Source organism: Fukomys damarensis, unplaced genomic scaffold (assembly GCF_012274545.1).
Source record: "Fukomys damarensis isolate Sample0158 unplaced genomic scaffold, DMR_v1.0_HiC HiC_scaffold_16, whole genome shotgun sequence".
NCBI lineage: Eukaryota > Metazoa > Chordata > Mammalia > Rodentia > Bathyergidae > Fukomys > Fukomys damarensis.
The window spans coordinates 31,963,060-31,989,254 of record NW_022900928.1 but is presented as its reverse complement, the minus strand read 5'-3'; the positions used below and the strand labels follow the sequence as shown (position 1 = coordinate 31,989,254).

The 26,195-nt window shown below is 46.1% G+C and overlaps 1 protein-coding gene across 1 annotated transcript in view; it reads left to right on the top strand.

Annotated features, from left to right (window-relative positions):
- The window catches only part of Tenm4 (teneurin transmembrane protein 4), a 724,757-nt gene that overhangs the window by 475,528 nt on the left and 223,034 nt on the right, over positions 1-26,195 (top strand). The window contains exons 7-9 of the mRNA XM_033763938.1: positions 7,790-8,045; positions 17,068-17,166; positions 18,470-18,705. Of these exons, the coding sequence (XP_033619829.1) occupies positions 7,790-8,045; positions 17,068-17,166; positions 18,470-18,705 (591 nt within the window). The remainder of the gene's footprint in view (positions 1-7,789; positions 8,046-17,067; positions 17,167-18,469; positions 18,706-26,195) is intronic.

The window sequence follows — 26,195 nt, the reverse complement described above, 5'->3', positions numbered from 1 at the left end:
CTAGGCAGGAACATTTATTGAAGTGGGGTTAGCTTACTCCTGCGACTACTTTTGGACATAAAAGACTGATAGTAGAAGTCAGCCTTCTGAATACCCACAAGCTGCTTTCTGGCTCCAGGCTCTTAAAAGTGGGTTCTACCCTCAGCTCTGTGCATTAACCCCAACTCCTCGCCAGGTCTCTGTTCCCAGTGCCTGGTCCTCACTCCATCCTGTGCCCACAGGGGGCCTATGCCTTTCCTCATGCCAACACCTTCCCTGGTGCCACTCCCTCCCCTTTGATACATCTCACCTACCTCTACTTCAATCCCCTGCTCTTCCTAGAAGCTTCCCGGAAGACTCTGTAAACCTTGTAGCCTTGAGGGATGTGACTGTTGCCCGAGGCAGTGACCTAAAGCAGGGCTGTGCTGGGGTATAGAGGGTATGTGGAGAGTACCTCAACCTCTTTGTTCTGCCTCTCAGCATCCTGTTGAGCTCACAACTAGCCAGGCTGATCTGGAAGCCAGGGACAAGGGTGCCCAGGTATGGCGGTCCTTAGGGTGGAGAGAAGGGCACAGAATGACCTGGGGTAGAGGAGGCACACAGTAATGGCTTACAATAGCTGTTTACCTGTCCTGCTGCTCCTGGGCCACACACTCCTGGGACAGCTGGCTCTAATCATGGATGTGCTGGCCTCCTGGCCTCCTCCTGCCACACACCAGCTGAGCTTCCCAGCCATCATGACACCAGAAAACACACCTTCACATTTCCAGATACTGCTGTTTTAGAACCACTGCATCAAACACTGAGGCTTTTGCACGTGCTGTCCCCTCATTCTAATCTCTACAACCCAAAGCACTTTAGTAGTCTGAGTGTTGAGTCTGATTATTGTGGATGAGAAGGCAAAATAGCCACAATGTGACCACAGGGTGCTCTGTGTTACTCCCCAGCAAGAAAACAAGAAAGTGGCCTAAGGAAGCTCTACAAATGTGCTTCCCAACCACAGACCTGGCCCTCTCTGTGAGTCCATCTGCGTTTCAGGCCAAGGACCATTTAGAATCCCTGTGCACTGGCCATTAGAAAGACATCAGTGAAACTGAACAGAAAGCATTTTGTTCAGAGAGAAGATGAATGGGCAGAGAACACATCACACAAAGAATCCATCCCTAGCCTCAGCCTCAGATCAGGGCTTATTTTTTGGATTTCACTGGTTGTATCCACTCTAGATTCAGGTAATAATGATGGTGATTGTTATCCCTCACTCTTGCATGGGACTTCTCAGTTTGTAAAGCACTGTTCTATACATTTGACAGGTGAAGAAACTAAAATTCCGAGCAGTTAAATAAATTGTCTGAGATTCTACAGCTTGAAGGGGGCAGAACTAAGATTAGAAATCACGCCATCAGATTCTGCCTGCTGACTGGTGACAAAGAGCTTTCTGGTCTCTCTAAATTGGTCTTGTAGGCCAAGGTTCATTAGCTAAGCTCTAAGAACCACTACATCACCATCCTGAGTCAGTGGTAGTCGATGGCATTTTAATGGAAGTCAAATAACTCTTTCTGTTGGCATTCTCAGGCAGATGGAGTTTTTGTGTTTTATGATAATTAAATACCATCATCTTTCATATCTGACAATCTTTAGGGCCCTATTAATTACTGCAGCGCATACTGGGGTCATCATTAACTGTATAACCAGGAGAGCTCTGTGCACCTGTCATTTCGAAGGGTTAGGTGTGGGCACCCTGCCTGGCACCTTTCTTGGCATCAGTTGCTGGCCTTAGATCAAGGAATGGTGACACGTTTGAGTTTTTTGCCTGAGTCAAAGCTCTGCAAGTGTATGCCTTTTTCTCATGAATATGGTCTTAACGAAAATAACAGTGATACATTCCACTGCGGTCACTCTGAGCCATTTAGAGCCTGCTCCACACCTTTGGTCCTCTAGCGGCCACCAGGGATCTCTTTCAAATGCTAATGAGATCCTCTGGACATTCCGATAAAGACCAGGTTCTTTAACCTGGCACTACCAGCCAACCACCACCTAGGCCTACCCCCCATCCTCCATCTTAGCTGGCCACTATCACAGCCATTCACACTACTATCCCAGCAGCCTTGCTTACTGGCTTCCAAACTCTTGCACATGCACTGTCCTCTGCCTGGATCACATAGACCCAGGTCATGGGTCCCTCTGATGAAGCCTTTCCTGACCCCAAGAGCCAGAGCTGTACAGAGGCCTTAGTGCCACAGGGCAATGTGGAAGGGCTAGGGCATTGGCTAAGAAGAATGACAGCAATCAGCACTTGGAAGATGTCAGCTATTAATATGTACACATTTTATAGATGAGTAACTAGGGACTCAGAGAAGTCAAGTGACTTGCCCTAAATCATGCTGCCTGTAAGAGATCAAGCTAAGGCTGAACCCAGGTCTGTGAGGCTCCTGTGCTCTGCACTTGTACTCTTCTATACCAACTACCCCCTTAAATGGGCTGCTTGTCAAGGATAGGACTCATCTTCATCTGATAACCACCAAGTCCCTGCACACAACGAAGGGCTGCTGACTATTAATGAGGGGCTTAACAACCTCTGCCCTGCCTATGATTTACCTCCTACACAGGACAGAGAGGTACAGATTTGGGTGGCAATATACTAGTTTGCCCTGAGATGCTTATCTGATGTGAGAAAACTTCATCTTTGAAGACAGAGTCCCCTTGTTCTGGTTTTGTTCTGAGTGTCAGGGATGGCCGTTCTTATCAACCTCTCGTCTGCATGTTGAGCTGTGAGCACCCTCCTGAGATGGGCACTCCTGGTAGTCAGTGGGTTGTCCAGGTAGGAACTTTTAGAAGAGTATCAACCTTCTGTTAGATTGTTTTCCTGCTCTTTTTTTCTCAAAGTATGTTGCTTGGGGACCTCTATTATAAATGCTGAAGAGTTATCACCATGGTGATAGTCCTCTATGATTGATTCATTCAACATGCTTTTGTTGTAATTGTGAATTAATAGTTACCATGTTCTAGGATACTTCTGGCAATGTGCTGAGTTCCTCACATTCATTATTTCATTTAATTCTCATAGCAACCCTATAAGATAAGCCTGTAGCTCCAGAGAAGTTAAGTGACTTGACTAAGGTCACACAGCCTATAAGTGGCATACCCAAAACTAGAACTCAGGGCAGTTGAACACCAAATCTCAGTCCCTTTCTGTGATCTAATGCTCTGCCCAGTGCTCTGAAGGAGCCTTCTTATGATTCCAGTTCAGGGAAGTACCGACTGAAGGCTTCTGTGTTCAGATTTATGCATATACAAAAATGAAAATGCCTTTTAGTGTTAGAGGGCACCAGCAACAGCAAATACTATAGATCCAAAAACTTGGAGGAAGCAAAATCACTTCCCAGAAACCAGGCTTGCAAAACTCAGATAAGCAAGTGGCCTTTACAGATGATGATATGCACAAATAACAGTAAAATGACTCACATTTGGGACTGATTGAGAGATACCAGTGGGAGCTGCATCTGTGAGAAGAAGGTGTAAATTGGAACTACAGTAAGCGGAGCTTTGCAAATGTACCAATGCCTACTCCCAGGAGCAGGAGAGATGCGGTGGCTTGTGCAGACAAGGAGTACAACTACCTGATTTGCTGTTCTTTCCCCAACATTTCCCCTGTAATGTTTACTGAGAGTCTGTCTGCTGCACACAGGTCTAGCTCTATGCTGCCACTAGGGATAAGGAAATGAATGGACCATGGGTCTTTCACTCAGGGCTCAGTAGGATTACACTGTATACTTAGCACTGAGCAAAGGCCATGGTTCCTCATTTCCAAAAAGAGTTGTGTTGCTGTGGCAAAATACCTAACAAACACAGATGGAAGGGGCAAAAGTTTATTTGGACTCACAATTTCAGAGGTTTCGGTCCATGGTTGTCTAGCTCCAGGTCAGAAACATCACAGTAGAAGGGCATGGCAGGGGAAAGCTGCTCATCTCACGGCAGCCAGAAATTGTGGAGGAGGGAAAGAGCCAAAGACAGAGGATGGGGCTGAGGACAAGAATGTACCCTTTCTGGTTGTGACTCCAGTGACCTACTTCCCCCAGTCAGGGCCCACCTCACGTTCAGCTAAGAACTGAATGGATTAATCCATTGATGAGGTTAGCATCACTGTGATCTAATCACCTTCCAGAAGGCCTACCTCTGAACATGTAAATCTCTTGGGGACATTTTATTTAAATCCAAACCATAGCAATGGTATAGTAGGAATGTATTTTCCTTTCCCATCCATAGATGCACTGGCCAAGAACCAAAGAGGCGAAGGGAGTTGTTGGTGGTCACCCAGCCAGTAAATAGAAGCCTGAAGAGAGGTCTCTTTTAAACCATATCTATCCTGTTCACTATTTCATTCCCAGCACTCAGTTTACAAGACCTGGCATGAACAGGTACTCAGTAAATACTGAAAGCACTGGGTCTGAGATTCCGTCTAGAGAGGGAAAGCATATTGGGGAAGATAAAAGAAGCCCCCTCTATACCTCTTCCCCATCTTCCCTCCTGGCCATAGGATCAGAGTGAAGAGTCTGTTTAGACTAGAGGATAAATTTGCTCCTTTGGAAAATCATGTTTCTTTCTGAGGTTTATGAGTGAGAGTTCCATTGCTGAGCTCTCAAATACAGATCTTTTCCCTTGGAAACCTGGGACACATCAAGATCCCTCTCTTAAGGCAGGAAGGAAGGAAAAGAAAGGGCCCAGCTGGAGTGTCTGCAATTCCACCTCTAGACAACTAAGTAGGTGACTTCATAGGCTGATGGGCCAGAGGCCCGGGGTGGTCTGCCCTTGTTTTTCACATACCCACAGTGCACTGCACAGGCGGTGCCCCCTCCAGACTGACAGCTCAGGCCACTCACACAAGCCATTCACACAGTGGTGAATCTTCTCTATTCTAAGACCTCTCATCACCCAGCACAGAGGTTCCAGGGACATTCATCCCACTGAAGAGAAAGCCAGGGCCATAAGTATACCTGACAGGGGTGGGGCAGGCAGAGGTGAGAGATGTGGGCTGCCTGCTGTCAGCATCTGAGAGAAAGAGCTTGGAGGTAGGTACATTAAGGAAGGCTTTCTGGACAGGATGGCAACTGAGCAAGCTGAACTTTAAAAAACGCAGAGGGTTTGGACCAGAACATTCTTAGTCCACATAGGAGAATTTCCTTTTAGAAGTTTGTTTTTAGGTCTGCAATGAGTGATTTTATACTTGCAATCAGGAATCCTGACAGGGCTTCTAAACAGTCACCAAGGCAGAGGCCCCTGTTCCACCTTAGTCAGAAAGCAGAAGTCTTATAAGCTTGTAGGCCAGCTTGTCCTGGCCTGGACTTCAGATACTCCTCTCTTCCTTGAGGGTATTTTCACTGTCTTTGTCCATTGACTAAGGCAGTCTATGTTTTATGCAGTTTAGAAGACAGAATTCAGATTTTGGATTTAAAGAACCACTAGTTCTGTAGGTCTCAGTTTTCTCATTTATAGAACATGAACAACACTAATACTGTCCTCTAGGAGCCCAAGTGCTGTTGGAAGCATCAGGAAAGCTAAGAATTTAAATACATATGTGGTAGGTACTCCGATATATGACAGCCACTGTTAATGTCAATTAAATGCCATGAGGGGGAATCCCAGGGCAGGGCAGGAATCCTAGGCCCTCTTACTTGGCTGGCATCCTAATGACCACTGGACAATAGTGGGTCAGTCACTGCTCTGGTGCCCTGGTCTCCAGCCAGTAGCCTGAGATGCCAAGGGTGTGTGTGAGGGGAAAGTGGTGGTACTCAGCCAGCCCAATAAGCTGCTTCTCTTTCTGGATTCTGTCCCAGGTTCTATGTGTTTCTATTAAATGTTGCCTGAGGATAGTCAGACAAAGCAAATGTCCCTGCCCCTTTTCCGCTTCTCCCTGTGCAAAGCTGTCTCCTCTCTGGGTGGACACTCAGCCAGGATAGTCGTATGGGCTTCCAGGTTCTCTACCTTCCCTCCAAGCTCCCTCCTGGCTCAGGATTTCAATATTGCATATCTTCTGGGGTGTCACGCACATTGTGTGGCCTTCCTGGGGACCCTCTCCAGAGCTGAGATATCAGCCACTGAGTTGCCTCAGCAATCTCTGGGCCTCTGGAGAGGAAAATGTGTGATTGGAAGGGAGGATAAAGGGAAGGAACTGATGAGAAGTGAGGCTGGAAGACACTTGTGTACCAGACGGCCTAGACCCAGATCTCTGGACTCCTAGAGGATGTGGGCTCGGTGTGGGCTTCTGCTGAAGGCAGCAGCTGTGTTAAAGAGTGTCCCACTTTATAATTCTTTGGCATTAAAGACTGGGTTATCTAAGAAGCAGAAAGCGATGCATCTCCCACTAAAAGTATGCATAACACTGCCAGTGTTTCACACCTGGACGTGCTTGATGGTGTCCAGAGCCAGGGGAGAGCACAGCCTGTGGGACAGTGCAGCAGCTGCGAATCCTGTTCTTCACTCTGGGTCTCCTCTGTAAAATACAGGATTCTCATGAGGAACACACGAATCAGGATACTTTGTGAATTTCGTATTTTTTCCCATTGATTGCCCTATTTGAGTTCACTATAATTCTGTTCTCCCTGTAATAAACTCTTTTCCCCATTTTATAGATGAGAAAAACTGAGGCTTAAAGAGATTAAGAGACTTGACCATGGTTATGTGGCTAAATTTAGACTGATTTCCTAACCTCTTCACTGCCATAATGTAGGTGAGCATGGCTTAGGTGTATGGTAAAGATTTATTTACCTCCAGGACCTGCCATGTTTATGGTGTCACCAGAAATTTTACTTGCTTTGTTTCATTGTAAATAACATCTACTTAGCCACATACCCAAGAGACTCTACTTATTTGCTCCAAGTCTTCAATTTTTCATCTATAAATTGATGATGATGATAATAATACCTCTTGTTCTGGATGATTGGAAGGAGTAAATATTTATCTCAATCTCCTCATCTGTAAAATGTGAAAAGCAGTACCTACTCTGTAGGTAGTTGCTAGGATTAGTTGAATTACTACAAGTCAAAGGCTCAGAATAAATACTACATGCTCAATAAATGTTGGCGGTGAGTTTTAATCATCCAGGTACCAGCATGGCTCATGTTACTCCAAAGTCACCTTCTCCCTGAGGTTACTCAGTCCACAATTTCACACTTCCCTGATGTACACAGGCCACTCTCCTTCCTGGATGTTTATGTTCTTAGATTTCTCAGCATCTCGTCTACATGTGTTTTCTTACTTACCTTGTTTGTGTCATTTTACTACGCACGCACCATTATATGTGATCAGTGGTTCTCCCACTGTAGCATGCATCAGTGGATTTCACCTGGAGGCCTTGTGAAATCAGCTTACTTGGCCTCACATCAGTGTTCTTGATTCAGTAAACCTGGGGCAGGACCCCAGCACTTTCTTCTAAAACACAGTCTATGATCACGCTGTAAAAGCCAAGCCCTAAAATTATGATAGAAAGAGGATGAAATTGGTAACACGGGCAGTTTAGTTTTTTAAAAAAAAATCTTGTAGATTATGTCCCCTACTCAAATTAAGCTCAATGGGTGGAGGAGGGAATTTTTATTTTGTTCACCCTCCTATTCCTATTCAGCTACAATGGTAGGCGTTCAGTAATTATGGGAATGACTAAATATTGATTGAATGCGTTGATTTGTATACTTTGTCTGCGTCTGAGGCACATCTCCTTCCCTCCCCTGTGGTCTTGCTCGACTCTCCGCAGCCTCCTCTCAGCCACAGACCAGGACCCAGGGTATTGCCCCACTGACTGCGCGTGTTTGTGCCCTAGATCACCCAGGTGGCCTGCAGAACCACCCCCGGCTCCGGACGCCGCCGCCCCCGCTCTCTCACGCCCACACCCCCAACCAGCACCACGCGGCCTCCATCAACTCCCTGAACCGAGGCAACTTCACTCCTCGGAGCAACCCCAGCCCGGCCCCTACAGACCACTCGCTCTCTGGAGAGCCCCCTGCCAGCAGCGCCCAGGAACCCTCGCATGCCCAGGACAACTGGCTGCTCAACAGTAACATCCCGCTGGAGACCAGGTGCACGCAGGGGGCCGGCGGCTGGGCATGGGCGGCGGGGGGAACCGAGCTGAGATCCAGGACTTTAGGGGGCCTGTTGGGATATCTGTGTTCCTGCCTCCTACCTGGCCAGTGAAGGTGAAGGTGGGGTCAGGTGCACAGCCTTGGGATGTAATTCTTTGACCACCTGAGAAAAGGATGGTGGGACGGGGCAGAAGGAGCATGGGCTATGGGACCCAGCAGACCTGAGGTCCAGGGATAACCTGCAGCTTACTAAAGGTATGACCTCTCTGTGCCTCACTGCTCTTGTCTTCATGATGGTGACAATGCAGAGCTCTTAAAGGTAAAGGTAGATGAGAGCTGCTGTGTGCAAAGAAAGCACGCACAGGTGTGCAGCCAAGTAGGCTGTCAGTCCAGGTTTGATTAGGACCCTCATGATTTCGTCCGGCTATGCCTCACATCAGGCTTACCTGGCCAGGGGTAGGTGCTCAGCAAATGCTACCATAACCACCCACCATCCCGTTTACACCCAGAGCCCCTGTAGTCCCTAAGGTACACTGGACAGTGTTGGTTGCTAGGGCAGGCATGTGTGACACCTTTGTGAGATGGGTCTTGTTATGATGATCCTCTTCAGGAGTTTTGGGAAATGGGAGTCAGGGGGGGTCCAGCACTAGCTCAGAGTCACATGGGTAGTGATGAACTGCTCGATCTGAACCCAGGTCGCCTAATTTTCTGTTCAATGCTGTTTCCTACTACCGCAGCCACCACCTTCAGACAGCCCTCTTCTTCCACCCATGCTCTGAATGCTAGCCCAGCTCAGGGGCTTCAGCCATTTCTTTCCTTCTATTTAGCTACTCTTCTTTTGTTCCAAAATGGAATTTTTTATGATTACAAACACTGTACGACTCAGAAAAAAATACAGAAAGATACAAAGAGGATTAGATATACCTAAGTCCTACTGTTCTTGTCTCTCTCTGTTCTTTACATTGAGGGTGAAGTGTCCCAGACTAGCATAGTGGAAACTTTTCATCTTATGCCCTATTTCTTAAAGTAGTGGTGAACTTACATTTTATTCTCCTCAACTCCTTCCATTATCTGTGAAGAGCACAAAAATCACATCACACTTGAGGAAGTGAATGAACATGTTGGACGCTGAGCTTGAAGAGTCCAATGAGAGAAGATTCAACATCCTTCTGTATGTTTTCCAAAAGCATGCTTCTCAGAGATGAGGACCAACTAATGCCTATCCCAGGCTCTCAATTAATATGGTTTCTGTGGACATCCTTTAAACTCATGTGCAACTTTTCCCTATGTGCCTCCTTTGTTCTCATCAGAACAAAGTTACAGAGTGGGGTAATTGTCTGGCATCCTGCCCAGGGTAGCTAATCAGCTCTCCATTATTTCCAGTGTGCTTATTAAGTGGTAGGTGGCTGAAAGTAGCCAGTAACTAATGGTTCTGATTCTCCTCATGAACCACAGCTGCCCCTCCCTCTGCTTTGATGTTCACTTTTCTCACTTAGGAGCAAGTAGAGCTTCCTCCTTTGAGTCACGGTTTCTCTAGGGTTAGAGAAGACTAGGGAGATTTTCCTAATAGTTTGCCATGCACCACACCTCTACCACCATGCAAAGGTGGTCATGCTTATCTCTCTTGCCTCATTGATCTGGTGGTTATATAACTATATATTAGTGATGTGTAGTTACATATATTTAATAGTCAGTATATGTATAAAGAGGTATTTATCTGCCTTTCCTCCAATCCCCAAGGCCTTTTGTGGCTCTATGCCATTGCACTCCTCTGCAAGACTTCCTTACTTCTTGGTCTAGCTAAGCCCTACTTGTTCTTGAAGCCCCAGATAAAATGTTTGAGGTAACCTTATTCTGTGATTCCAAAGTTCTCTGCACCCAAGGATGTCCTGCAGCTGAGAAAGGCATAACTAACTAGAAGACATCCAGCTAATTAGCCTTCACAGTGTGACCCAGGAGTTCGGGAAGGGCTCAGCTGGCTCCTCTTCTGCTCCATGCGTACTGCCAGATTCAGTCCATGGTCTTCAGCTGGTAGCTAAAATAGTCCAAAGAACACCAGATGGCCTTTTTCACATGTCTGACGCCTGTAGACTTAGGGTCTGTCTACATGATGGTCTTCCTAGCAGAACAGTACTTCATTCTCAGTGACCCAGGGTTTCAAGGCATTGAGACAGATGCTTTTGATCCACCTGAGGGTTCATCCTGGAATGGGCACAGCATCACTTCCACCATATTTCACTGGTCAAAGCAGGCATGGGCCAGCCATCTTCAAGGGCAATAGAACTAGACCCACTTGGTCAATGGGAGAAGTATAAAAAAGGATTTTTAGCAACCTTTTTATTCTACCACCCTATCATAAGGCTGTTGTAGCAATTACATTAAGATAATATCTGAAAATGTTTAAGGGCTCCACTACATATCATATAGTACTTGTTATTTAATAAATATTCACTGAATGCCAACTATGTGCCTAACAGGTAAGACATTTAGGAGAATAGGCTCTTGCAGTAGGATAAGTGTTATGCCAGAGGTAAGCACAGGGACTGTGCTGTGTTTTCCTTCCTTTGGGATCCCCAGCACACAATACAGTGCCACATGTTGCCACAGCATGATGGGTGTTTGATTAATATTAATATACAAGCAAAATGAATGAATAATCAAAAAATTGGATGAATAAATATACTTACTGGAGAGTTGAATGGGGAAAAAGGAACAGTTTCCCAGTGGCCCTGGTATTCTGGGACTGAGCTAAAGAAGAATCAGGAGTGACTGAGCTAAAGAGGAGTCGGGAATCATTCAGGTGCCAGAAGGGAAGTTGAGAGGGCCTGAGACAGGCACAGTCTGAGCAGAGGCCTAAAGGCCTAAGAGAACAGGTCCTCCCTGAGATAGTTGTGTTCAACACCTTCAGCCAAACGCATGAGAAGAGGAGCCTCTTGGTGCCAGAGAAATAGTCACAGGCCCTTCCCTAATTATCAGTCTCAGCCCACGTTTAGAGTCTGAAGTAAATAACTAAGCAAATACCATAACAGCTTGTAGAATGACCAGAGGGGATTATATTTCATGCTGGCAGAAAAAGAAAGGCTGGCAGAAGGATGGAGGGGAGAGAGGGCTTTGGTAGACCTGCTCTGTTCCCTGCATCCACTGTTTCTCTGGCAGTCTCCAAGGTTAACTGCATCCCCCAGGGAGGAGCCGAGGTCTATTTGAACTCCATAGATTAAGTAGTTTGAAGCCCAGCAGGTGTATCTGTGATCTGTTCTTCTGGGAGCCATGCGTTCAGGGTCCCCAAACCCTGATCCTCTGCTTTTCCACTCTGCAGCATCACACACTTAATTGATTTCATGGGGACTATCTGATTAAGGCTTCTGTTGGAGGAAAGGGAAGCCAGAGCAGAAGGCAGCCAGACCTGTGCTCTAGCCCAGCTGGTCTAAGGCCTAGTTTGGAAGCACGGGACCCACTTTGTGGTCATACTGAATTAGAGGAACAACTTGTCTACCTTCAGGGACAGGGGTTACCACATTTCTTTAGGCAAAGGTTAGTGTGGTTCTCAGAATGGCAGAAGTCCCTTCTAGTGGGCCAGACTGACCCCTGAGCATTGCAGAGCTGGGATGGAGAGTGGTCCTTGTCATTTGGTGATTCAGTCAAAGACAAGCATGAGACAAAGCCCACTGCCACATAAGAAGCTCACAGTCTTACTGTGAGGGAGGCAGACTGGGGAAATGAACACAGACACTGCAGATGGTGCTCTGATGGAGCCAGCACTCTTAAGTGGAGGCAGTGTGGTCCTCTCTACTTGGGGGAATTGGGTAGCAGTCAGCAAACACTCAGGCCCTTACTGGGAACAGCTAGGTGCTGTTCTAAGTACTTTATGCTTTAACCCTCACAGTGCTCCCCAAGACCACTCTCGGGTTTGATTATTTCCTGCTTGACCTCATGGGATCCTACATATAATCATACTAATGACTCAGATCTATTTCAGAGAAAGGACACAATGCAAAATCAGCAAAAGAAAGGTGGTACACAGGGAGAAGGCTGGGACTTTAAACCAGGCCCAAGGTTTCAGCATTCTTCACTCAGTGGATTCCCACAGAACAAGCACATTTAACTCCCCAAGCAACTGGGTGCAGTAATATGTGAAATTCTGCCAATCATGGAAGCTCATTAGAGGCTCAGTGCCAAGGGTTTTTACTGGGGGATGATCACATGGGCATTCTCTACCTGGCACATACCCACATTCCAGACTCCCAGAAGACAAGCAGGTGTTCAGCAGAAACCATGCTATTTCCCCAGTTATTGAAGCACGTTGAGTCATCCACTCTTGGCAGTTCATGGTGTCACTCTTCTGAAACCCAAGCTCAGAGATGCCAGCCTAGAGCTGGCCTGGTAAGCAGATGCTCATCGAAGTCAGGGCTGCATCTTTACTCTGTTCTGCATAAGTGGGTAATCTTTTTAGCACCCCATTTTAGAGATGGAGGAGCTATGCCACAGGAAAGTTAAGATCCCACAGCTAAGCAGTTGGTAGGATTGGCATGCTCAGATTGGGTGGCTCTGGAGCCATTTTACCCATCCACTGTCTGATACCAACTTCCTGATTATTAAAGTAGCTTCTCAGGACATCTGTTGGTAGGCGTTTTCAGAGGAAAAAACAATTCTGAGCTGCAGGACAGTTGGGCAAAGGCACAGAGCCAGGAGGGAACATGGCATTTTAGAAAGATGGCACACAGTGGGTTGAAGCAGGTATAGATTCGTGAGCAGTAGAGGAAAGGACCTGGGCATCGCAGGGTCTTGAGTCACATGAAAAGACTGCACTTGTCCCTGTGGATGCAAGGGCAGTGGGGGGTAGCTGTCAACAGCTTTTAAATTAGAGAGAGGCATTAAGGGACTGGCCTTCTAGAGAGATCACTGTGGCCTGAACATCTAGGTTCATGTGTTTCTTCATTTCTTCAGTTGCCAGCTCCATGCCTGTGTGTTCTTTGCATGATCATTAACCCCTACACTTTGGGGATCTCAGCTAGCAAATACACATGCCCTCTGCCTGTCCTGCCCCACTAAGTGGTTGGGAGAATCTGATGTGGTCCTGCCTGTCCCTGGGCTCTGTGGGCAGAAGCATAGCATAGCAGGCTTATTGTTAGATGTGCTGTTTAGCAGGGCAGTCCCAAAGACCCACTGCTCCTGCAGCTCCTGGGACTCCCTTGCCAAGTTCACACAGGTGGGCCTGGAAGACCCATCTTCAGGCAGCTTCGGGTCTAGTCCCCTCTTCTCTGTGAAAACAGAGATCAGTGCAGTGCTTGGCTGCAGTTCATCTCTTAACCCAGTGAGCCCTTTCCTGAGATACAGCTGGGTCTTTGAGGTCGGAGAGATCTGGTTTAAGTCCTCTCCATGACTTTTCTTTGCCATATGACCCTGGACCATCGTTTGGCCTAGATGGGCCTCAGTTTTCATATCTGTGAAATGAGGTAATGACACCCAGTGCTGTGAGGATCAGATACTTCAGCTCCGAGCAGTAGGTAGAGACCACAGAAGGCCATGACCCAAGGTGGCCTCAGCCGCTGTAGGTTCCTGGGGAGAAATCCTTACAGAATTCCTTGTGTCAGGAAAACTGGATTCTCAGAATGTGGAGTCTTGAGCTGGAATCACAGTGCCTGGGTTTAGTTTAGCTCTGCCACTGACTTACTGTGGGTATGGGAGCAAGGCAAAGCTCTCTCTTTGTCTCTGGGCCACAATTTCTTTGTCAATGAAATGAGGCAAAATATTTGACCCAGAACTAAACTAAGCTTTACAAGTACAGAATAAGGCCATTTCAAGGCAGTAGAGATGTTCTAAATATCCATCATTTTCAGCATGTGTGCTCACCTCCCCCAAATTCCCTATGACTTAAACAATTAGCATCTGAGGAGAACCTCTTTCACTGGTGCCCTATTGCTTTAGTTTCCTTTTTTTAGTACTGGGGATTGAACTCAGGACCTTGCACTTGTGAGGCAGGTTTGGTGCTACTGAACTAAATCCCCAACCCCTCCCTATTGCTTTGGAAATCCTTTATTCTGGGTGTTACCCCTTCCCTTATCCTAGCAAATCTATACTTTTAGGAAATAATTGTCAGCTTCCTTTTAAAAAACTGATTCTTTTTAATTTATGAAAGTTAAAATAAAAATCACTTAATCCAGGTACTTGAAGATTTCCCACTGTTAACATGTTGATCTTTATCCTTTGTGCCTTTTTTCCTCTGAATTTATTTATTTATTGAAGTACAGACATGTACTTCACTGGAGCAGAGGTAGCCTAGGGATGCAAAACAAACCCCCAGGTGGCCGAGGGAAGCAGCATGAACTCTTCCCTGGACTCTGCAGGCAAGGATGGGCAAGGCCTGCTCACTACTGGGCCCTATAAGCTATAGAGAGACTGCACATCCCTCTTGAAATGTAGGGTAGTGTAGGAAATAATAGTGAACACCACCCTCTACCATCTTCAGTTAAGGACTGACCGTGTACCTGCTCTGTTCAAGGTGGGGCTCCCTGGTATATCCTGAATCCAGCAATATTCAGTGCACATTTAGTTCCCACTGCTATGTAGCAGGCATACTGCAAGACTCTGAGCACATAGCAGTGAACAAGGTATATAAGACTCCCAGCTGGTAGAACTTGAATTGCATTAGGAAGAGACACAGTGAGCAGATAAACATATGTGTTTATTGCTTCCCCATCATCACTTGCTGACCTGCCTCACTGCCTTATTTTTCTCCACATGACTTGACTCTGTGTGTGTGTGTGTGTGTGTGTGTGTGTGTGTGTGTGTGTGTGAAAGCTAAACCAATGCAAAAGGCCTGAAAGTGATGGGAAGAGTGGAGTGAGAGCTCCTCTAGTCAGGGTGGGGAGATGATCCATGCAGACATTTGCAGAAGGACAATTCAGGCAGATGAAAGCAAAGGCTTACTTTGTTTTAAATACCGAAGAGGCCGGTGTATGTGTAGCATAGCAAATGAGGTTTGAGACACGGTAGGGAGCCAGATCTTACAAGATCTTGTGGGCCCTGTTAAGGATGAGGGAGGATTGAGAGCAAAGAAGTGATATGATCCGAATCACACTTTAGGTTCTTCAGGGTGACCAGTTATCCCATTTTATGGATGCTCAGAGTAATTGACTCACCTGCCCTGGCAGGTGATGGATCCAGGACCTGAACCCAGATGTATCTGACCCCAGGGCTTGCATGCTTCCCATCGGGCCACCTGGCCTCTCATCTGCAGGGCTACCTGCCTGCAGATAGAAATGAAGTCGCTCTGATCTCCATACCCTGCAGCTCCTCCCAGTGCTATGGGGGACTCAGGGCCCTGAACACCACCTCCTGCCTAGGCTATGGTCCAGGACCCATCCAAAGGGAAGGTCCTGCCACCACTTAGTACGCAATGGTCCCAGCCATAAGCTGCTCTCTTCTGTTCTCAGCATCCCCAGAGATGTTAATAAAATGGGGTTTGGTCTTTGAGGCTGGCCGGTGAGTGATAGTCACAGGCTGTGCAGAATGAAACGAGGTTCTGAAGCAGAGAGGGCGACAAGCTGAGGTTCCCATGCCAGCTCTGCTGTCTTTACTGCCTAATAAAGCCTCAGAAAAGTTGTTCCTCAGGGCTTTGCTTTGCCAGCCTACAAGGTAGAAATGGCATACTGACATTGTAGGGTGGTTTAAGGAATAAGTTTCAAACTAAACAGTTGCAGAACTCCTAGAGTAGTAAATAATACATGGCCGATATGGGGTAGATGGGAGCTATTGTGTTTTACATTAGCATTTCTGTCTTATTTGTGTAACTCTTAAAAATTCATCCATCATTGTCCCAGTTGATCCTCACAGTAACCTGATGAGCTTAGTACTGTAATCCCCATTTTCCAGAAGCAAGTAAGATTAGAAGAGGTTCAGTTTTTTACTCAAAGTCTCACAGCAAGAAGGTGACAAAAAAGGATGTGAGTTGGGATACGTGTTCTCAAGACCTGTTAGAGTCAGAAGAAAAGTCCCTGGCATGCTGGGAACCAAAGCTAGCAATCAGGTGCGTGCAGCAGGCCAATGCTCAATAGCTTGTTAGAGATTATCCACTGCAGGATCTCATAGGGAGTGGCAGCAGTCTTGAGATTAGCAGGAAACAGGAGCCAGATCACCTGAGTGCACATGACAGTGCTTTGCAGGCATGGTTCAATACAAAACAGGCCAGTGTGGCTTCTTCATTCTGGGTTAGATTTAGTTGAAGTCACAAAATGCTATCTCAGGGGACAAAGAGCATCCCCTGTGTCTTTGGTGGGGTGCCATCCTTGCTAATCATTTCTCACCCAGATCCCCACACAGCTAAAGGACAGGAGATTCCAACCGTACTCAGCATCACCCTGGAGGCCAGAGAAAAAAACAGATTCTTAGGCCCATCCCCAACCCACTGGTGTTGGATCTCTCCAGACAGTTCTGTTGCTCGCTCAACGGAATTGAGAACAACTGCTTTAGAAGATGATGGCCAAAAATGCTTGGCTTTCTTGTTTCTTTAGACAAGCCAGATAGCCATCTCTGGCTACAGTTTAAGCAGTAAGTAGAGGAGAAAGCACAGAATGTGGATCCAGGCAAACCTGAGCCCAGACTCTTGCTTTGAGCCCTGCTTGCTGGTGGCCTTGATAAATCCTGGTACTGCTCATACTTCAGTCTTATCATCTGTGAAATAGGGATAACACTGCCTTCCTTGTGTAGCCTATTTGGAAGATTTGGGCGAACGGACGTAATTTGCTTAATTCAATGCTGGACACATGTCAGTCCTCAATGAGAGCTGTGATTTAATGCACACATCTGCCAGACATTCGGGTTTGTATAGAGAATACTCCCTCTGGATGCTGTGTGCCAAGCATACCCCTTGCACATGTGGCTTGCCCACTGACCCATTGCCTGGAGCCTGTGTCCTGCTGGTCTCATGCACAGCTGCACCAAACAGCCACTTTGTTTCTCTATATCCCTCCTTCATCGATGCATGACTCATTGCTTCATTCATGTCTCCATGTGTGTGTAGAAACCTAAGCAAGCAGCCATTCCTAGGGACATTGCAGGACAACCTCATTGAGATGGACATTCTCAGCGCCTCCCGCCATGATGGGGCTTACAGTGACGGGTAGGTGACATCCCCATGCTCCTCCTCTGTGTGTGTTCTGTCCCCGTGGCTCCTGCATTTGCATGCAGACCCTGAGACATTTTCCTGGGATCTCCTGGGGGAAGTGATGCCATGTTGCATGCCCATCCCCAAGTCCATGTCCAACTTGCAACAGTTTGTCCTAGGAATATCCTGTCCCTAGCATATTAACATCAGTCTTGTTAATATGCAAGCTCTCAGCATCCCATTGGCTGCCTTCACCATTCTGAAAACCATCTCATGTAGCAATTTTTATGCAGCAGTCTGCATTGTATGTATTCTGGCCCTGAATGTGTATTCTATGGCCTAAATCATCTTGTACCCACCAGGGGTGGGTTTACCTTAAGACTTCCAGAGTTATACAGTGCAGCCAATGCACCTCATATCCAAACTGTGTGCAGGTCCTCACATGGCCATGGTTAAAGCCAAGGTGTGGAGGACTTCTTGACACCTGATTTGGCCACAACCATGTGCTTTGACCATCCTTGCTGCCCTCAGGTCTGCAGCTAGGCTGTAGGATGCAGCTGCCTGGCTGTCCTGCTACCCAGCTCTCACCTGGCTCTTGGAAAGAAGCAGCCTGGTTTCTGAGAAGAGTGCTTTGCAGGCAGTTGTAGCAGCCACAAAAGAACTCTTGGCCTTGGGTTCAACTTGTGATGGTCTCTTGACTTCCATCCCAACAAAACCTCCTTTCAAAAAAAGAATACTCTAACTGGATATGGTAGCACATTCCTGTAATCCCAGCACTTGAGAGGCTAAGGCAGGAGGATTACAAATTCAGGGCTAGCCTGAGATGTTTAGTGAGATCCTGTCTCAAAAAACAAATAATAATAGCAAAAACAGTCTAATCCTTAACCAAGGTAAACTGGTAATGCAGATATTGGAGAAAGAAGTCAAATGTTAGGTCCCAGTTGTCTCCAAGGGACAGGTGGATTTTAGACACTTTCCAACTCACTGTAGTAACTTCAAAGAACAGGTAGTTTATTCCCTTAGACACACCCACAAGCCTCTGTCAAGTAGGAGACACCATCTGCCTTGGCTTGGGTGGGTTCTCCTGTGGGAAAGGCTGTCCCATTCGTGTTCTGTGGAAATACGTCTCCTTGTGCCCCATTTTGTGGTCTGGTCTGTGACTCTCCTCTTGCCGTCCCTACTGTCTTCTCTGCGGTGACTCTTTCTCCTCTCTCCAGGCTCCTCTGCATGCTTCTTCTGCTGCCTCTGTCCTGCAGGTTGGTCCTGGTGCCTGGTCAGCCAGCCAGTCCTGACCCTTCCTGCCTCTCTCCTTCCACAGGCACTTCCTTTTCAAGCCCGGAGGCACCTCCCCACTCTTCTGCACCACATCCCCAGGGTACCCCCTGACGTCTAGCACCGTGTATTCACCTCCACCCCGGCCCCTGCCCCGCAGCACCTTCGCCCGGCCAACCTTTAACCTCAAGAAGCCCTCCAAGTACTGCAACTGGAAATGCGCAGCCCTGAGTGCCATCATCATCTCGGCCACCCTTATCATCCTGCTGGCATACTTTGTGGGTAAGCCTCACCCTCACCCCAACTCCCGTTGGCTTCCCTTTGGTCCAGAGAGCAGCTACCAAGACACCTATGGGCACTGAGGACTCCTCTCCAGCACAGCAGTCACAGTATGCTGCATGAGCCGGGGAGTTAGATGGCTGTACACCCCAGACCAATCAGGGCCAGCTCTCTGGAGCCTTTCTTCCTTCCTCCCTCCCCGCACTTAGCCCAAGAAGGAATCTACAATCTGTGGTTATGCTGGATGCCTGGCATTGGGGCATAAGCGTAGAGTTAGACTAATATGGGGGGATCTGTGCCATGAGTGTCACAGATGCAATCCACTACAGATGAAGTGACAAGTTGGAGAGGCTGGACAGTAAGCAGGCCTCCCCTACTGGCACCACATTTAGCTGCAGTGAAAAGCAAAAAAGGAGGCGAAGTGCCTTGAGGTTGGAGGGGCACTGCCAGGAAAGCATGTCTAGTGGTGAGGGTCAGTCCAAGGGTACTGCAGAAGCCACAATATGGAATTGAATCCAGGGTCAGAAAACCAGAGAATCCTGACTGAGGAGCAGCGGGGCCCCATAAGCAAATAGAGTTGCTGAAAGAATCCCAGAGACAGCTTACCTGACCTTAAGGCACATGCATGGTATCAGAACCTCCTTGTGGCCCACTGCCTTGCTCCAACAGATGGCTCCCTTTCTGCACTCTTTGGATGTATTTTTCACATAATCTGGTTTCTTAGTTCTGACCTCCATCTTGGGTCTTCTCCCAAGCGAGTGATTAATCTGGAGAGATGTATGCACGCTGTGTAGAGTCTGCAGCCTCTGGGAAATGCAGCTAGATTATAAAGGTATCCGAAGGGAGCTTGGCTTAGCTCTTGGTGTCCTTCCCAACCTTAAGGTTCTGTAATTCCAAGACATAAGGTAGGTAGGGCCAGCCAGTAAAGGCTTTGAAACCCTGCTAAGGAATTCAGAGATAATCCTGTAAGCAAATGGGATTTTTTTTTTTTAAAAAAAAGTATAACCCAATAAATAGTAGATCTAACTGACAGAAGCCAGAGAAAAGCAAAGTGCTGCGCAGTGTGGAAAAAAAAATAAATAAACCTTTGTGCCAACAAAGCAGTCATTGTGGATGAAAGAGGGAACTAGTCTGGAGAGGGAGGAAGTGTTCCCTTTAGGCATGTTTAACAGAGCACTGGCCATCTCTTGTTCAGGAAGTAAACAAGTGCTTTGAATATGGATGGGGATTTCTCACTTTCATCTCAAGATTCTTGAATTTTATCAAAACAAGTAATCAGGTAGGCGACAGTCCTGCAAATAGGGAAAAACTTATGTCTCAAGCTACAAAAAGCCTTGCCTAACAAGTCCAGTCTCTTTTCTCCCTGTGACTGTAGGCTCAAAGAATTACATAGCTCCATCTAACTGATTGGTCATTGTTGTCTAGAAAGTTATGTTGAGGAGGATCTTGAGGCTATAGACTCAATAGAAGAGAGATTCTGCGACTGATTAGTGATATCTGTTGTGGTCACGGACGTGGAGAATATAGATCACTTACCACTATTTGCCATCCCTGGATGAAAGGAATAACCAAACTAGGGGAGAGGTCAGGAGTACCCAGGCTCATTTATGTAGACTGGGTTATGGGTAAGTGTTATGAAACTTATGAGCAATCACCTGGTGAAAATTTCTTCTGTCAATATCAGTGCTGTAAATCCACCATCCGCTGACATAACCCTTACTTTTTCCTGGCATTATAGTATTCCCTAAGTGAGTAGACCTTTAAACAGAAACTGTCAGTTTTTAAGAGCAAAGACATTTACAACTCATCTAGCACTGAAGCACTGAGCTTTTTACCAAGTAGCCTAGTTTAGAGAGAAAGAACAAATCTTCATATAGTTTTTTTAAAAAACCTATTTTCTATCCCATGGGCTTCTTCCCCTCCCATTTAATAAGAATATGTGATCAGTCTTCATCTATCCAAAGACAGGGACTACTTGTGAAAAGTAGTGAGCTCCCTGTCATAAGAAGAATACAAAAGAGCTCACTGACAACTTAGCAAGAATAGGGTTCAGGTACTAAGGTTTTTTTATTGAGTGAACTTTAATTTTCCTTCCAACCCTGACAGTCTTTGAATCTTCAATAATTTTGTAAATCATAGTTTTTCGTCAGCAAGCCTTACAGAGTATCCCCTTGAGCCAGGGATTCTGCTAAGTGCTGAGGTTAAAGACATGGTCCCTCCCCTCAAGGTGTTCATAGCTTAGAAAAGAGATGGTCATGTTAGCAGGTAAATCTAAATCTAAATGGGTGACTGATTTTCATAGCAGCTCAGGGGCTGTGGGAATGCCCAGCGTGAGCCAGGAAAACTGGGGAAGGTTTCTTAAGAAAGTGATGTTTAAACTAGGATTAGAGGTCCCATTTGACCCAGCTATTCCCCTACTAGGGTATCTTCCCGGAAGAATTAAAAGAATCATTCCACAGCTATATATGCTCAACCATTTTTATAGCGGCACAATTTATGATAGCTAGAACTTGGAAACCGCCCAATTGCCCATCACCTGGAGACTGGATAAAGAAAGTATGTGTGTGTGTGTGTGTGTGTGTGTGTGTGTGTGTGTGTGTGTGTGTGTGTTTTATAAGATGGAGTATTGCTCAGCTATTGAGGACAAGAAACTGGAGACATTTATGGCTGGGAGGGTGCACACTGAGGACATACTCTTGGGTGAGATTGGTGGGACACACGTGTGGATACCGTGTGGCCTCTCTGGTGTGGTGAACTGAAGGTGTAGTGGGGGTCAAAATGTGTAATTAATCTTTTGTGATGAGAGGAGAGGGTCTGGGGGTATAGGGCATGTGGTGGTGGGGGAAAGGTAGAAAGGAAAGAGAAAAAATAAGAGGAAAGGAAAAAGTAGAAACAAAGTCTTTGTAAATAGGGAAGGATGGAGGGCATGAAGGGAGGGCAGGGGAATGGGGAAAAAATAAGAACCAAGATGCATCATGTAAAGTTACAAGATCCCAATGATGAATGTAACTGTATTGTATATCTAAAATGTGCCAATAAAAATATATTAAAAATTACTGCTAGGGGGAAAAAAGTGATGTTTACACTGAATCTGAAAGTAGGAGTTAGCCAGAAGTAGGCATGCAGGAAGGGTATTTCAAATCAAGGGGACCACAGGTGAAGAAATGTTCACTTGAAGCATCCGAGGGCTTAAGGTGTACCACTGGAGCCCATGTGGAAATGTTTAGTCAGCTTGTGAAGATCACTTGGTGCCACGCTGAGCACCTCACTGGGGAGGCAGCTGGGGAGGCATTGAAAGTTGTAGGCAGTGATAGGACATAGACTATTTTAGAAAGTTAAGGGTAGAGCAGAAGGCAGAGCTGTTAGGAAACTTCCAGTAAATGAATTAGGAAAGGCTGGTGGCTGCAGCTAAGACCGTGATAACACAGAGGTGGAGGGGAGAGGGCAGATGGAGGGTCAAACAAGGAGAATTTAAGTCTTAATAGAGGGGTCAGCTCATTGATGGTGTGTCCTTGCCAAGAACAGAGGTCTCCATCAGATTAAATTTTGTCAGTTTAGAAACCTTAAGACTGGACCCTAAGGATCACACCATTTGTCACTGGTTGTGCAGCAGAGGATTAGGGAACAACTTGGCCTCACTGTCTAACAAGCCCTGGATCCCTGCTCAGCCCTGCCATGTGCAGCTGTTCTTCCTCAAGAAACTCCCAGCGAAGTCAGATCTTCTAGGAAATAAGCCTGGCCGTCTTGCGAGGGAGGATGTCTGTGAGGCTGCAGTGAGCGGTGCAGGTGAACACACTGCAGGTGCGGGAACCATGCATCTTTCCTTCCAGAGCCTAGGAGACGGCCTTGGTGCCTGGTCTGTACCAGCTGCTGAGGGCAAGAACCCAGCATCTTGTTGCTTGGCCGTAATTACAGGCTGTGATGACTGACTTGTATGGAACCATCAATTATTAAAAATCAAATTAATTGTCTCAGCCAAGCACAAATATCCTTAACAAAGACTCTTTTCCAGCAAACCAACTGATCTAATCAACAGGCAAAAGCACAGATATTTAATTAGATTTTTGATGAAAAATTGTGTTTAATTTCAAGTATAATCAATTATTAATTACTGTAATGAGTGAGTCTGACTGGGTTTACTAATTAACTCATTTAAAAATTATGAATAACCTTTTCATTTGTAATTATTTTCTACATCCTATCAAGTTCCAGATAAGAATTTCATCACCTCATGAGCAGAAGGAGAGGCAGAGAAACAGGATAGAAAAGAATTTTTTTGTTTGTTTGCTGGTGTCTTCCCAGGGCTGCCATATGTGGATGGTAATCCTGACAGCTCCATTTGATGTTCACTTTCTTAGTTGGGAAGTGTCCATGAGAAATGAGCAGCCAGTGACCTTTCATTTGAGGAGATGTTTAGTGGTATTTTCGTAGGAAAATAGAGAAATTTCAGTCAGCATTAGCCACCCAAAAAGACTGCAGTACAGCAACACTTAGGGCCTTGCTGTCTGTGGCTCCTCCTTGCCCACCTGAGTCATTTGGCCTGGCCTGACCTGGAAACCTAGGAAGAACCCTCTCAGACCTGAGAGATCTCTAGTCCAAGAGAAAATGTGAATTTTTATGTCCAAAGGATGCCCAGTCAGAGAGGCGACATCAAGGATGACTTTTACTGTTACATTCTGATTCTCCTGTTAAGATTTTCAGGTCTTGTTAGTCTCCGTTTGAGTACCCTGCCTCTCCTTTTCTGAAGAAATCCATTAGAAGAACACTAAGGGAAAATGATGAGAGGGGCAGGCTAGTTTTAGGTCAAAGCATGAAATGTGTAAAACCATGGCATTTGCGCTGTATTTTATAGCATATTCTTGTTTCTAAGACATTTTCAGGGGAAAGGTGTTTACAAAGACTCTGTTGAAATTTCCCTTCTAATATTTGTTTTTTGTTTGTTTGTTTGAGGGGTTTTTTGGTTGTCCCCCCCCCACCTTTGGCAAGTGTGGTAATTTTGACTATGTGCTTAGCATTGGGCCAAGTCCATGATATGTGTCATCCCTCGGGACCCTCACAATGATTCTGAGGATAGTTATTATTTTCTGTATTTTCTCCCCGAGGAAACAAAAGCTCAGAGGAGGGGACCACTCACCAGGTTCACAAGCCAGTAATTGACATCACTGGGTTTCATCCAAGACTTAGGATTTCAGGAGCCATGCTTTCAGCCAGTGCTGTAGGTCCCAACCTTCAGCAGATAATGAGGAATCACAAGACCTCACTTCAGATTCTAGTTCTACCCCTTGCTCACCATGTCAATTTAAAATGTTTCTTAAACTCTCTGACCCTCAATCTCTACTTTCCTTATAACAGATGTAGCTAGAATGATGGGCATGCCCTCCTTACAGCAGGGGAAACTAGGGTAATAACTTTAATGAAAGCCTGGGTTCTGAAATTAGCAGGCTGCTTTCAGATCTCAGCTCTGGTATGTGCAAGCTCTGTGATATTAGATAATCTGTACAATCTCCCTGAACCTCAGTTTCCCCTGACATAAAATGAAAATACTAGCAGTTGTAAAATTCCAGTGAGATAATTTGTGTATATAAAGTATCTAAACCACTGCCTGGCACAGAGTTAACACCTGGTAAAATGCTGCCGGTAGTAGCAGTGTTATTAGTGTTACTGCATCCTGTGTCAGAACATTAGCGACTCCTGAGCAAGGACTTGGACCAGGCCTATCTTGCTGAATCGCCAGTGGCTTCCCATCCTACATTAGTCACAAGAGCAGCTGACAGAGCAACCAGGGGACCTGTCAGAAACCATTTGTAGGAACGTCTGGCTGTTTCAGGGGAGTGACTGCAAGATGAATCATCACCTAAAAAGCACCTCACATCATTTCTTTAAGTAGGACAAAAGTTGATTTTGTTTCACTGACAGTTGCTTCTATTCAGATGAAACTGACAGCTTCCTTTGCATTCTGAGCCTCTGTAAAAGGCAGGCACTGAGTGCCATGGAAGAGCTGCTGATTTATATCTTGAGGATTCTTCAAGCACCTGTCTGGCTGGATAGGCCTTTGGAATAGGAGCTGAAAAGGGCTTATTATTATTATTAACACGAAAACTGGAAGTGGCTTTACATTTCAGTGAAGGCCCAGATTGACCTGGGATGCTAGATTTTCCTTCCCAGGTCCAGGCTCACTATGTAGGGCAGGATCTCCATTTATAGCAGTTTCTCTGAGGTAGTAGGGTGCTTACATGGGGAAGAAGGCAGGATTCAGGGTCTGGCCTGGTCACTCTCCAACATGTTATAGTTTTGAGCCTTGGTTCCTCCATCTGCAAAGCAGGAAGGATAACTAAATTACTTTCATAAGGTGGTAGTGCCAGTGTCCTCGAAAGACTGGCATTACCACTTCACTGGTCTCAGTTATGTCAACCCAGAATATGATAGGGGCAGATGATCCTATACACTTCTTCCCTGTCTGTCTTCCTTAACTGCAGGCAACTGCACCAGAGTGTGGAGGGCACAGTCACAAACATGAGCTGCAGCAGCCTTATAGATAATTGCAGTAGAACATTGCACCATGCTCACAAGCAATGAGGGAATATTTTAAATTAGGTCATATTTTTCACTCCTACCAGAAGCTGATTGTGAACTGCATAAAATATAGTGCAATACAATCAGAACCCTTGGGTGAAGTGGTGGTGCTTTAGTTTATAAGGGAGAGTGCTGCTAAGCTTAATTCCTGCTCTTCAAAAGGCAGCTGTTAGAGAGCTTTGCTTGGTGGCATGTTATTGCAGTGCTTGATCAGGTAGGGCCTGGGTCATCCAGTTCTTAAAGCTTTCTGGGAATTAGTAGAAGTGATCTTGGGCATTATATGTGTTTTGCAGAGAATCATGCAGGCTCTTCCAAGATCTCTGACATGTTACCCTGCAAACTGTGCGGACTGGACTCCAGTATGGCAGTGATCCAATTAGAAAGGCTATTAGACTTCCCATCCCCTTAGGGGTACCATCACTCCCCCATGTCCTAATGTGTTGCTCTCTGCCACATACTCAAGCCCTTACACAAAGCCTGGCACTGGGTAGCTGTGTTTATTCAATAAGGCTTGGTTAAATAAATGACTACAAGATGGTTAAGGCTGTCAAGGGAAGTCTTGGCAAAAAAATGATATGAACAAAGTATGATGGCTGAAATGTACAGTTTGTGTCCCAGGGCTTGGGTGCAGGTGAAATGAACATGACGTAAGTTAAAAAAAAAGAATTAACACTGGAAGTCAGAGTGATTTGTAAGCCTTCCCACCCATTCCACTAGTTTAGTTCATCTAGTGATAGGATCTCAAATGTCATTTATAAGCACAAACCTGTTGCTCTTTGTACTGATTCCTTCTCGCTGCTCTGTAGGAATTGCTAATCATGTACACACACACACACACACACACACACACACACACACACACACACCCCTTGTGCTCTTTGTAACAGAACCCAGACAGATACCTCCCAGATCCTCAAAAG